The sequence below is a fragment of the Sarcophilus harrisii genome, chromosome 1 (assembly GCF_902635505.1).
Source record: "Sarcophilus harrisii chromosome 1, mSarHar1.11, whole genome shotgun sequence".
NCBI lineage: Eukaryota > Metazoa > Chordata > Mammalia > Dasyuromorphia > Dasyuridae > Sarcophilus > Sarcophilus harrisii.
This window is the reverse complement of record NC_045426.1, coordinates 658,944,558-658,958,360: the sequence shown is the minus strand read 5'-3', so window position 1 is coordinate 658,958,360 and position 13,803 is coordinate 658,944,558. Positions and strand designations below refer to the sequence as shown.

General features: G+C 38.3%; 1 protein-coding gene across 3 annotated transcripts in view; it reads left to right on the top strand.

The window, feature by feature from the left end:
* Positions 1-349: 349 nt before the first annotated feature.
* Positions 350-13,803, top strand: part of AKAP8 (A-kinase anchoring protein 8) — a 56,646-nt gene continuing 43,192 nt past the window's right edge. For 2 of the 3 annotated variants that reach the window (XM_012542365.3, XM_003760964.2), the window contains exon 1: positions 350-892. In XM_012542365.3, coding sequence (XP_012397819.1) covers positions 817-892 — 76 coding nt within the window. In that variant the 5' untranslated portion in view covers positions 350-816. Of the gene's footprint in view, positions 893-1,703; positions 1,825-13,803 lie in introns of all 3 variants that reach the window. The other variant, XM_031947935.1, reaches the window with a different exon arrangement.

Below are 13,803 nucleotides of genomic sequence, written 5' to 3'. Positions count from 1 at the left end.
TATAAGAAGGTTTCCAGAAACGAGGCTCACATGTGGTAGCTGACTTTGAAGTATTTGAAGGAAAGTCATGGAGAAGAGGTCCGCCTTGTTCTCTTTAGTCACCCAGTAACATTCTAGAAGTTCTGAAGAGACACATCTAGACTGGAGATCAGAGTTCCTAATAGCTGTCCCAAAGTAATTATATGACTTTGCCTCATTCAGAAGATCTAGGTTTCCGTTCACAGCAAGGCTGTGAAGAGGATCTTGGGGGATGCCCAGCCAGCTCGAATTCAATGAGGGAAATTATTCTTCAATAGCTTATTGGGCCTTAAACCTCCCATGCTCACTGTTGCCTCCGGTCTCGTAGGATGGTTGGGTGGGAAACACCCGGGGTTGGTAAAGTTTAGAGAAGCAGAAGCCCCGCCTGTGGCATTCCATCCCGGGCTTCGGCGCAGCGCGATTCCTGCACCTCGGGCATTATGGGAAGGAAGAAGATCCTTTTGGCTCGACTTCTGGAACGGGGCACCGTACTTTGGGAATAGCAGGAAACTAAGCGGTCCCGGAGGAAAGCGCCTAGTTCCCCGAACCTTTCCAATGACGGTTTCCACGATCCTGTGTAGTCCTGATCCGTCCCTCAAGGCGGCGCCCATTTCGGAATCGCCACTTAGCTTCCCCGACACTTGAGACTGCGCACTCGAGCTTCGGAAGGCGGGGCCAAGCGCCATGAGACAACCAGTGGCATTTGGGTCTGGGGAAGGAGGAGGCGGTGCGTGGGACAGCCAATAGGCTTTCGGCGGGGGAGGAGGGAAAGGCGGCTAGGAAGGGCTGCATTGACGCATGCGCGTTGATGCTGTCGAGGAAGAGGAACTCTTCTTGGCTGTCCGTAGACTCGACATGGAGACGGGATACGGAGGTGGGTCCAACAGGCGGGAGTTTGCGGCGACAGCCGAGATTCTGTTCTTCCAGCGCTCTGGCGGACAGAAATGCGGGGCGCCCAAAGGGTCGTCTGAGCGCAGAGGGAAGGCAGGCAGTCGGGGTCGGCGTTATGTCAGCATTAAGGAAAATTTATCCTTCGGGCATGGGGGGGAGGAGGGCTGCTAGTCGGCTTTCTGATTGGTGGGGACGGCCGTCTTTCCGCCGGACCTCGCAGTGGATTGGCCGGCGCTGCGTTCAGGTGGTCAGCCTGGCCTGGGCAGGCCTTACTGCCTGAGGGCTGAGCGGCGGGGAAGTGAAGGGGATGTGCCGCGGGGTAACTGAGGAGCTAGTTCCAAATGGTGATGCCTAGCGGCCGAAGGGGCCCTTTGCTCTCGCCGAGGGTTTCAAATGGACGCCTCCCCTTTCTAGAGGCGACACAAAATGGCGGCTGCCGAGGACCCCTCCCCCGAGGCCGACTCCGCCCCCTTCACGTGTCGTCTTCCACGTGCTTTGGGTGTCAACGGGAGTCTCTGGAGGTCCCCCAAGCCCTTTGGCAGATAGCAGTTAAGGGACTTATCCAGGGTGACACCACAGTTAAATGTCTGCGACCGTTTATTTTAAATAGATATGTAATCTTGCTCAAAGATTCACAAAGCCCTTTACGTATCGGCTCAGTTTTTCATCCCCGTTCCCCCACTACCCCGCCCCAGGCTCTCAAGGTAGGTGCTATTGTTTTCCCCATTTTTCTTGAGGAAAATGTGGCCCAGAGAGGAAGGGATTTATTTGAACTCCGCCTCCTATCCCGTTAGATATTACTCTGCTCCAAAAGATGACCGGGGTGGAAGGAGTGGGAGCTGTGACGAAAAGTGAGAAGGCGCATGATATATTAGTCAAAAAGGAGCGTGCCGTGATGGAATGAGAAGCATGCTTGTAAGTATAAGGGAAAAAAGGTAGATTGAGGAGAGGTCAGGGACTTTGAACGCCAGCCTTAGCCCAAGCGTCTTGGCATAGATGCAGGATTATGGAAGTACAGCCTCGCCTCATTAACAAATGAGCCTACTGGGGCAGATAGACTTGTACAGGGTCACAGTTTGGAAATGTCTGAGGATACATCTCCGAAGAGATGGGGAGGCTAACTGAGTGACTCATAAAAATCTCTTGAAGTAGGTGGTATTTCAGTTGTGCTTTGAAAAGATTCTTTGAAGTTTAGTTGGGGAGAGACAGCTTAAAGCCAGTAGTGTAACCAGCTAAGTCTTGAATTGGTCAGATAGTTAACTCCCTGTCTACCATGCTGTGCTGCCTCTTTAAAATGTATAAACATTGAGAGGACGGGTAATTCATTGAAAAAGAGATCAGCAATGTAATCCTTGTCTTCAAGTTTTAACATAAGAGTACAGGTTTGGAAGTCGGCAGTGATATTTAAATTTCATTTTTGTAGCTTGCCACTTGTGTAACTTTGAGCACATTAACTTCTGAGCTGAAAATGAAATTGGATTAGATCACTGGTGTCAAACTCTTAGAAATAGAGACCACTCAATATATAAGGATCGCTCCAGGCTGCATATTGACTTAGAAAACCACAGGGCGACATTATTTATACTCTGTTGTATTTTATTTGTTTTGTTAAATATTTTTCAATTAATTTAAATCTGTTTCTTGCCCCCATAAGGGGTGTGTTTGATACTTGTAGACTAGATAACTTTGAAAGTCATTTCTGCTTTTTGGTTCTGTAGGAAGCAATGACTTAGAAATCTGTATGCAAATATAAACAATACTAAACAAGATAAATGAGTTACTAATGCAAAAAGGTAAATTTGGTCTCATAAGTATCATTGTGAACTGATGGGATGGGTCTTATTATTGGAATAAAGGACAGTACGGGTATGCTCTTCAGAAGAAATTTGTATAACCATTTGAAAATTTTGCATTGCCTCCAGAATCAAATGTAAAATCCACTGTTTGGCATTCAAAGCTCTTTAAAAAAAACCTAGCCTCCTCTTACCTTCTGAAGCATTTCATACCTTAGCCTCTGACACTCTCCCCCTGGCTGTTCCACAAACAAGACATTTCATCTTAGTTCCAGGCAAATTTTCTGATTTTCCTGTCTTTGGAATGAATGTTCTCCCTCCTTAATACAGCCTACTGAGTTTTGCCCTTCAAATCAGTCAATTATCCTAACTGAAATCCCATCTTTTATCAGAAGGCTTACCCAACCCTTATTAATTCTTGTACCTTCCTTGTTAATTATATTTTATCCTTTATATATATCTTGCTTTGTTATATTTGCTTGCTTATTTTCTCCATTCATAAAGTCCTTGAGGACTGTTTTTTGCCTCTGTACGCCCATCAAATGTACTAAGGTACAGTACTTTCCCTTAGTGGGTCCTTAGTAAATGTTTGATTGATTATTGATTGATTGAATCAAAGGGTGGGATTGATAGGTTGGATGTGGGTAAATAGTTTCTAAGCAGTAACAAAGCTGTTAGAACATAGAAATGTTCTGTACATAGAATGGATTTTAAATCTATCAGAGTTGATAAGATTATCAAGTAAAGAGAAGGGAAGAAAAGCCATGATAGAACCTTGTGGCTCTGTTAGCCAGTTATGCCAGTATGACCTGGAAGAAGATCCAGCTAAGGAGACTGAAGAGAAATGTTATCTGACAGGAGAACCAATGAAGATAAAGGAGTGTCATGAAACCTAGAGATAATAGGCTATCAAGGAAAAGAGGGGATAGATAATGTTTAAGGATGTGGAGAGGTCAAGAAGAGATGCTTTGGAGAAAGTAGGTTGTTGTTGTTGTTGTTGTTGTTTTTTAATGTAAACTTTATTTTCAAAACTTGCAGAGATAATTTTTCAACATTGATCCTTGCATATATTTGTGTTCCAAATTTTCCCCTTTCCCCCTACCCCCTCTCCCCTAAAAGGCAAGTAATCCAATATATAATACATGTTAAAATGTATGTAAAACAACAATACTATATGATGATCAGTTCTGATGGAGGAGGCTCTCTTGAATAATGAGAGGATCCATATCAGTTCCAATTGATTTGTAATGAACAGAACCAGCTACACTCAGAGAAAGAATACTAGGAAATGAGTGTGATCCACAACATACCATTTCCACTCTTTCTGTTATTGTTTGCTTGCATTTTTGTTTTTTCTTCTCAGGTTATTTTTACCCTCTTTCTAAATCTGATCTTTCTTGTGCAGCAAGACAACTGTATAAAAATGTATACATATATTGTATTTAACATATTTTATAATAATTTTAACATGTATTGGTCTAACTGCCATCTGGGTAGGGGGAAGGAGGGAAAAAGTTGGAACAAAAGGTTTTGCAAGGGTCATTGCTGAAAAATTACCCATGCATATGCTTTGTATATAAAAAGCTATAATAAAAAAAAAAATTTAAAAAATAAAAAGAATGTATGTTAAGTTCATTATATGTAAACATTTATATAATTATCTTGCTGCACAAGAATGATCAGATCAAAAAGGAAAGAAAATGAATGAGAAAACAAAACACAAATGAACAACAAGAGTGAGAATGTTATGCTATGATCCACAGGCCTCTCTCTGGGTTCTCTTCATCATGAGATGATTGAAACTGACCTCAATCATCTCATTGTTGGAAAGAGTCACATCCATCAGAATTGATCATCATATAATCATGTTGCTATGTACAATGATCTTCTGGTTCTGCTCATTTCACTTAGCATCAGTTCATGTAAGTCTCTCTAAGCCTCTATAAAATCATCTTCTTGATCGTTTCTTATAGAATAATATTCCATACCATTCATACACCATAACTTATTAAGCCAGTTTCCAGTTTCTTGCCACTACAAAAAAGGGCTGCCACAAACATTTTTGCACATTGGGTCCCTTTCCCTCTTTTAAGATCTCTTTGGGATATAAGCCCAGAGAAACACTGCTGGATTAAGGGGTATGTTCATTTTGATAATTTTTTGAGCATAATTCCAAATTGCCCTCCAGAATGTCTGGATCTGTTCATAACTCCACCAACAATGTAGGATCTGTTCACAACTCCACCAACAATGTATCAGTGTTTCAGTTTTCCCAAATTCCCTCCAACATTCATGATTATCTTTTCCTGTCATCTTAGCCAATCTAAAAAATGTAGTAGTGTCTCAAGAGTTGTCTTAATTTGCATTTGAGAGAGCAGTTTTGGTTGAATAAGATTGAAAACCCTATGATTGAGAATTAAGGTTGAAAGGAAAAAAATTAAAAGCATTGATTGTAGAGAGCTTTCTCCAGAAGTTTAGCCACAGAAAGGAGGAAAAATAAAGGATGGTGGTTAGTCAGGATGTTCAAGTAAAGTTTTGTTTTTGTTATGTTTTCTGAGGATGAAGGAGACTTGCGTATGTGTAGGGAAATAGCTGTTAGGTAGATTGAACAGTTGGTGAGAAAAAGGGCAACGGGGTGGAGATGGCCAAATTAGATGGGATTCCTTATGCTTGTAGAAGGAGGTAAGAAGGCAAGAAGGGCTACCTCTTCATGTGAGGAGAGTGATAGAAGAGAATGTTAGGCATATTGGTGAGATGGGGAAGTGAGTAGAGGGAGTACTTGATGAATGGATTCATTTTTTCAGTAAAAGAGGTAAGATTCTTAACTTAAGTGTAAGGGAAGTCATGGAAAGTTTGAGGAGGGATGAAACGTTTTGGAAGAGCTACTATTGGAAGTGGGATGCTGTAGTGCAGGAGTCCTCAAATTATGGCCTGTGGGCCAGATGCAGCAGCTGAGGATGTTTATCCCCCTCACCCAGGGCTATGAGTTTGTTTATTTAAAGGCCCACAAAACAAAGTTTTTGTTTTTACTATAGTCCGACCCTCCAACAGTGTGAGGGACAGTGAACTGGTCCCCTATTTAAAAAGTTTGAGGACCCCTGCTTTAGTGACTAGAGAGATGTTTTTACATCCTTTTGGATTGCCTTGTAGTGAGAGTCCAGTTTAAGTTCTATAATAAATTTGTAGTCACAGTATAATTATGTGATTTTTTTTCTCCAGCTTTGTTCAACAGCTCATGTGTAGGAGGGAAAGCAATAGAAGTAGAAATGAAAACTTTTTTCTCCTATGAACCTTTGTCTTTTGGTCAAGCATTTATTTCTTCCATGTTCCTCTGATTTGTTTATAATGTCACCCTTTATGTCTAAATTCTGTGTCTATTTGGAACTTGTCTTAGGTCTATACCAATATCTTAACATTATATACTAATATATAATGTTAAGATATTGGTATAGACCTACTTTTTGTGACACTGCCTTCCAGTTTTCCCAACAGTTTTTGTTGAATGATTTCTTGTTTCTATACTTGGGATCTATGGCACTGTGTTTATTTCTTCTGTATGTTGTGTACCCAATTTTTTCCACCAATCAGCTCTCTTTTACCCAGTATTGAATTATTTTGATGATTATGGCTTTATAATGTATTTTGAGACTTAGTACTATTAGTCCTCCTTTCCCACTTTTTTTTCCTTCATATTTAAAGAGAAACTTTTTTCTAGCTCTATAAAGTAATTCCTTGATAGTTTGATTGGTATGGCACTGAATAAGTAAATTAATTTAAGTAGTGTTATCATTTTTATTATATTGGTTTGGCTTACCTGTGAGCAATGAATGATAGATCTCTATTTGTATAATGAATATTTTGCAGTTGTGTTAATGCAGTTCCTATTTGTCTTGGTAAGTAGACTCCCAAGTATTTTAACCTATCTGAGGTTATTTTATTTTATTTTATTTTTTAATTTTTAATAGCTTTTTATTTATAAGTTATATGCATGGGTAATTTTACAGCATTGACAATTGCCAAAACTTTCGTTCCAATTTTCCCCCGCCTTCCCTAGATGGCAGGATGACCAATACATGTTAAATATGTTAAAGTATAAATTAAATACAAAATAAGTAAACAAAAAGAATCAACTCTGAAATATTGTACAATTAGCCTGTGAAGGAAATCACAAATGCAGACAGGCAAAAATATAGGGATTGGGAATTCCATGTAATGGTTCTTAGTCATCTCCCAGAGTTCTTTCACTGGGTGTAGCTGGTTCAGTTCATTACTGCTGCATTGGAACTGATTTGGTTCATCTCATTGCTGAAGATGGCTAGGTCCATCAGAATTGATCATCATGTAGTGTTGTTGAAGTATATAATGATCTCCTGGTCTTGCTCATTTCACTCAGGATCAGTTCCTGTAAGTCTCTCCAGGCCTTTCTGAAGTCATTCTGCTGGTCATTTCTTACAGAACAGTACTGTTCCATAATATTAATATACCACAATTTATTCAGCCATTCTCCAATTGATGGGCACCCACTCCATTTTCAGTTTCTGGCCACTACAAAGAGGGCTGCCACAAACATTCTTGCACATACAGGTCCCTTTCCCTTCTTTAAGATCTCTTTGGGATATAAGCCCAATAGTTACACTGCTGGATCAAAAGGTATGCACAGTTTGATAACTTTTTGAGCATAGTTCCAAATCGCTCTCTAGAATGGCTGGATATATTCTCAATTCCACCGACAATGTACCAGTATCCCAGTTTTCCTATATCCCCTCCACATTATCTTTCCCTGTCATTCTGGCCAATCTGATAGGTGTGTAGTGGTATCTCAGTTGTCTTAATTTGCATTTCTCTGATTAATAATGACTTGGAGCATTTTTTCATATGGCTAGAAATAGTTTCAATTTCTTTGTCTGAGAATTGTCTGTTCATGTCTTTGACCATTTATCAATTGGAGAATGGCTTGATATCTTATAAATTAGTCAATTCTCTCTGTATTTCGGAAATGATGCCTTTATCAGAACTTTTGACTGTAAAAATGTTTTCCAAGTTTATTGCTTCCCTTCTAATCTTGTCTGCATTAGTTTTGTTTGTGCAAAAACTTTTCAATTTGATATAATCAAAATTTTCTATTTTGTTATCAATAATGATCTCTAGTTCTTCTTAGGTCACAAATTCCTTCCTCTTCAACAGGTCTGAGAGGTAAACTATCCTATGTTCTTCTAATTTATTTATAATCTCATTCTTTATGCCTAAGTCATGAACCCATTTTGACCTTCTCTTGGTGTATGGTGTTAAGTGTGGGTCAATGCCTGGCTAGTCTTTTCAAAACTGGATATTCTTTCTGTTAAGGTCTTGAAGGAGTAGCAAATATACTTCTTGCTTCCTTATTCCTTTCACCATCACTCGACAACATTCCCTTATATGTATCATAGTGATCCAGTATTTGTTGCAGGTGTCATCTGACCCCGTAGGCTATTATCATGTCTTTTCTTGTTTCTTTTTCCGTTAATACTTGTACTGTACTTTTAAAAATCCACCCACAATCCTGCACTCTCATACTCAGTATGTCCCCTTAAATAATTGGTCTCTTCTATATCTTCATCCCCCAGAGGGATAATTGGATTCCTAGATCTCACTGCTTCATAAATATGTGATCTTGAACTCTGAAATTCTGATAGTTCTTATCAGTTCATCTTTTCCTTCATCTCAGAAATCCTCTAAAACTATTCTTATACCTCACTGAGACCACCAGTTCCCATCCCCTCTTTGTCCTTTTAGTTTGTCATCTCTGCTCTAGTTTCCCTTTCCATAAGACTACCTAGGTATTAACACAGAATTTGGGGATGGGAATTAGATCTGAGATTTCAGTAGTATTGAGTAATGCTGTGCTACTGGGCCTGCACTTTATCTACAGTGTCTTACAGCTAGCTCTGGCAATGCATGTGGACATCCCTGGAAAGTAGATTGTCAACATAAGTGAACTTATTCACCACATCCCTAACTTTTGGGGCAGCTGGATGATACAGTGGAGAGAGTGTCTGCTCTGGAGTCAGGAAGACCTCTCAAATCCAGCCTCAGACATTTAACACCTCCTAGCTGTGTGATCCTATTCAAGTCACTTAATTCCTGACATTTCCACATATGGATAGTGTGATGTTGGCTAATGGAGTCTCTCTTAAAAACTTTAGGATTGAGTTGTGACACAGGCATAGGACCTCACAGTGTGGCAAAGCAAATTGGAATTTGCTTGGAAGAAACACAAGATGAGTAAAGTTGGAGAAGTCACCCCAAATGTTCATAAGGACTATGCGTCTCTGATTTGTGGCATCAGATTGCTCTGCTCACCCAGTCAGACACATTGTGATTCAGTTCTAACAGTGATGTCATTTGGTCATTTGGTCAGTTTGGTCATTAGATAGCAACCAACCAAATCTTAGAGAATTGCCTGATGCAATTAGAGTTGTCAAACTCTAATCGAAACTGATCTCTTTGGAATGCATGTTGACTTGGAAAACTACAAATGAACACTTTCTATGTTGTATTTTTATTTATTTTGTTAAATATGCCTGAGTTACATTTTAATGTCATTGGACACCTGTTTTTTCTCTTAAGAGGTTAATCTTAATAGACTTGCCCAGACTTACATTCCTGAGTTTCAAGAGACAGATTCCACCCTAGCTCCAAGGCCACTTCTCTGTTCTTGAAGTTATTTAGTTAGCTAACTAAATTAGATAAAATCCTGCACTTGAATCTTTTATCAGACTCCACCTCTGGAGTAATCCCGCCCTCCTGCCTTTTCCCCATTTTTGTCTGCTACTGAAGTCACCTGAATATTGTGCCCACTACTCATTTTTATCATCTTAATATTAGCTGAGCCATCACCACTGCAGAGCAATCTATTTATTCCCTGATCAGGGCTTTTTGTTTGTATTGCTCTGTCTTGTTGGTTTTTTTAAATTTACATTTTTATCAGTCCCTTCTTCTGATATCATCTACATTTCCTATAGTATTTTTTCCCCTTTCCCTTCCAGAGAACCAAGAATTTTTTAAGAGGAAAAACAATTAAACAAACCACATTTACATATAAAAAAGCCTGATTATATAGTGTTTCAAAAAGGAGAAAAAAATGTCTTCTCTTAATAAGCAAATTAAGAAAATCCAGTGGTATTATTTCACACCTATCCAGTGGGTTAAGCTAACAGGAAAAAAATAGTTGTAAATATTAGTGGGTAAAAATGCTAACCTAGGACATAATGCATAGTTGGTGGAGTTGTGAAATGATCCATCTATTCTGGAGAGCAATTTGGAACTATATCCAAAGGACTATAAAATTGTGGTGCAGTAGTATTACTACAATACTATAATAGACTTAGCTTTTCTCAGCATTGTGGTGATCTAAGACAATTTCAAAAGACGTGGGATAGAAAATGCCATCCACATCCAAAGAGAGATCTATGAAGACTGAATGTAGATTGAAGCATGATATTTTCAGCTTTTTTTTCTTTCTGGTAGTTTTTTTTTCTCCTTTTGGTCTGATTTTTCATGTGCAACATAACAAATATGGAAATATGATTAAAAGTATTGTATATGTGTAGCTTATATCAGATTGCTTGCTATCTTGGGGAAGGGGAAGAGGTAAGGGAAGGAGGAAGAAAAAAATGTGGAATACAAGATCTTACAAAGATGAATGTTGAAAACTATCTTTACATGTATTTGGAAAAATCAAGTACTATTGGGAAAAATGTCTTCTCTTGGCACCAAGCCTTGATCATCATAAATTTCACAACATTCAATTTCACTTTTTTTTTTTTTTTTGGGTAGGTGATCTTTGCATTTTCATAATTTAGTCATTGTGTATTAATTTCTTGGTTCTATTAGTTCATAATGAAGGGTAGATGAAGTGGAAGGTAAAAAATGGGGTCAGAGTGGTTTTGTCTATTGAGAAATGTCCTGGAGTTTGTATCAATTCATATACATTTTCTCATGCATCTCTGTGTTCATACTAGTCATCATTTCTAACAGCATTAATAATATAACATTACTTTAAACTTGTTTACCTATTCACAGTTAAGGACATCTACTTTGTTTCTGATTCTTTGCTACTATAAAAAGTTCAGCACTTTTTATAGTAGCAAAGAATCAGAAATGTATTGATATTTCAAGTATATGGAACTTCTCATTTTGTCATTGGTCTTCTTGGGATGTCTTCTCAGCAATTAAATTTCTGATGTGGATATCTGAGTAACTTAATTTACGTAATTAGAGATTTCTTTCCAGAATTATTGAACTGACTTCATAACTCCATTCTTGGTCCATCTTTCTACAACCCTACTATTTCCATCTTTGCTTCATCTTTACCAATTTGCTGGGTGTGAGGTGAAATCTCACAGCTGATTTTCCTTTCTCTTATTTCCGAATTGACTTTTTCTCTTATTCAGTCCAGTAGCTTTTCCAGACCTTTAGTGCTTTTCTCTCCTTTTGCACAAATTTTTTTTTGCCCAAATTTAGAAAATTGAGTTCATCTGCCACCTAGAAAATTCATTTTATCTTCCTGGGACTTCCCTCTAGCCTTTGTTCAACACTTCAGGTCATCCCCCTGCTCATTACTTTTTTTATTCCAGACTTCTAAGGAAGAATTTTATACTCTCAATCTCATCTTCAAGAAATTGAGCATTTGATTATTCCTATTCTTTAATCCGTCTAATGGTTTCCTTTCTTTTGGTCTAGTCTCTCCCATCCTTATCCTTACAATATATAGTACTCTTTACTGGACCTTGTCATCTCTTCACACTATTATCTTATTTCTCTTTTCCCTTTCACAAAGAGACTCCTATTAAAGGTTACTACCTAAGTTTTCCAAATTCTATTTGCTCACCTCCCACTTAATTTTCAAACTCCTTCAATTTGGCTTCCAGCCCCACAACTCAACTAAAACTGCTCTTTCTAAGATGAATAATAGCATCTCTGGCCTCAACTTCCTTGATTTCTCTATCAGTTTTGCAGTGTTTTCTTCTCCCATAGTTTTTGTACCGTGACCTCTTCTTGTCTCACCACTCTTTGTCTCCTTTTCTTGAATCGGGATTCATCCCCAACCTCGTAACATGAGTATAACTCAGAACTTTGTCCTAGGTCTTCCTTTACTCTTATTTTCTTCTTTACAGAGCTCACCAGCCTCTATATTAAAATATTCATTCAACATGTCTCCTGAATTCTAGTTGGGCATATGTTGTCAAGTTCCTGTGCATGTCTAAAACATAATTTACTATGTTTTTCCTGAAACTATCCCTCTTTCAAAGATCTGTTTCTGCTGAGAAGACCCACCATCCCTCCTACAGATATCCCAGTTTTATGTCCTTGTCCTTTATCCTTCTCTCAAGTACTATATTAGTTGCCAAGCCTTGTCAAATCTGCTTGTACCACATCTTATGTCCTCATCTCGTCACCCACAAAATTGTCACTCATTTCTTCCTAAGGTGATCATAATTGTCTCTTAATTACTTTTAGGAGATTAGGACTTCACAAAGGAGAAATAATGTGTAATCAGACAGCCAAGAAATATAGGCTTGAGCTAAATTGTAAGATTTTCAATGCCAGATTTTTTTTTTTAAAGTATGTAGATAGGCTTAAGCTTTTTGAACAGGGGAGTGACATTTTTAAACATGAGCTTTAGGAAAATTATTTATCAGCTCTTGAGAAAGGAATTATAAAAGGGAAAAATTGGATGAAGAGCCTAATTAGAGAGTGGCAGTACCCCAGATGACAGGTGATGAGGGTTTTACTGTAACTTGATTGTATCAGAATATTTATGTATTATGTTGATTTCTGGGCCTCACGTTTAAGGAGACACAGCCTGGAGAATTTTGGAGTTTGCCAGCCAGAATGCTTAAGGAGATGGACATCATGCCATATATAAAGAAGTTGGCATAGAGAAGATTTGGAAGGACATGATAGTTCAGGCTTCAAGGAAGGGCTGTTAATTGGTTCTGCTACGTGACAATTGGGTGCAATGGACAAGAGTTGCAGTATTTCAAATTTAGGCTGTCAATATAAGGAACATTTTCCTAGCAATTAGGACATTCTTTTCTGAAGAGTTAGTTAAGTTTCCATTATTGTAGGTCTTTAAGAAAGGTTGGATGCTCACTTTTGAGATTTGAAAGACTAAAAGAAGGATTTTTTCCCCTTTATATTTTGAACTGTAGACTCATCATTGGTGCCTTTCAATTTGGACATTTTGTGATTCTACTACTGTGGGAGATAGACCATAGTGTTCTTTTATGTCATTGATAATGTAATCTCATAAGGAATCAGTCTGATAAAAGGCCCTGCTATGGAGAGGCAGGTACAGGCAGTTCCCATTATCATTGTTATTAAAAATGATGGTTTATTTGGAACTAGTAATACATGCTAGTAATGTTTTGTCCCTTAGAAACAATGTTAAAGAGGCCAGTTAGTTTGCAAGTTGAATTCAGGGAATTCAGTGTAATTTTTGAGGTGGGTGGCTCATATAGTATTGATAGCAACCCAGTCATGGAGTTCTTCCTCTTGAGCCCTGGTAGGAGGTCTGATAATAGTAATAGGAGAGGGTATTATCTTATGGAGTAATAGCTGCTCTGTGGTTGGATCATTCCTTCAGAATTGATTTGTATGTCAAGACTGCCTACAGTCATAGCAATTGTAGATTCTTGTAGTATAGAGCCCTGAGTTGGAGAAAAGAGGGAGAGAAAAGGATTTTTCTTTTCTTTTTCTAGAATCAGAAACAAATGACCAACTAAAATCTTGAAATGCACAGCTTGATATTATTCCTCTCTCACTTTTATTTTGACATGATTTCAAGATTTCTGAGTCCCATTCATGATGTCTTGCTTCCATAAACTTCTTCCTACTATAGCCCACCTGTCTAGGTCTAAGCTCTCTCATGAACTGCTTCAGACTCATAATTCAGCTTATGCTTTTAGTTGAGCAGCTCTTATCTAATGGATAGGAGGAAAGTTATAAGTTATGATAACTTTTTTTAAATATCAAACATTGTCAAACTGTATCATGTTTATTATAAAATCTTTTCAAAGGTATTTTATATATTATATATATATATATATATATATATATA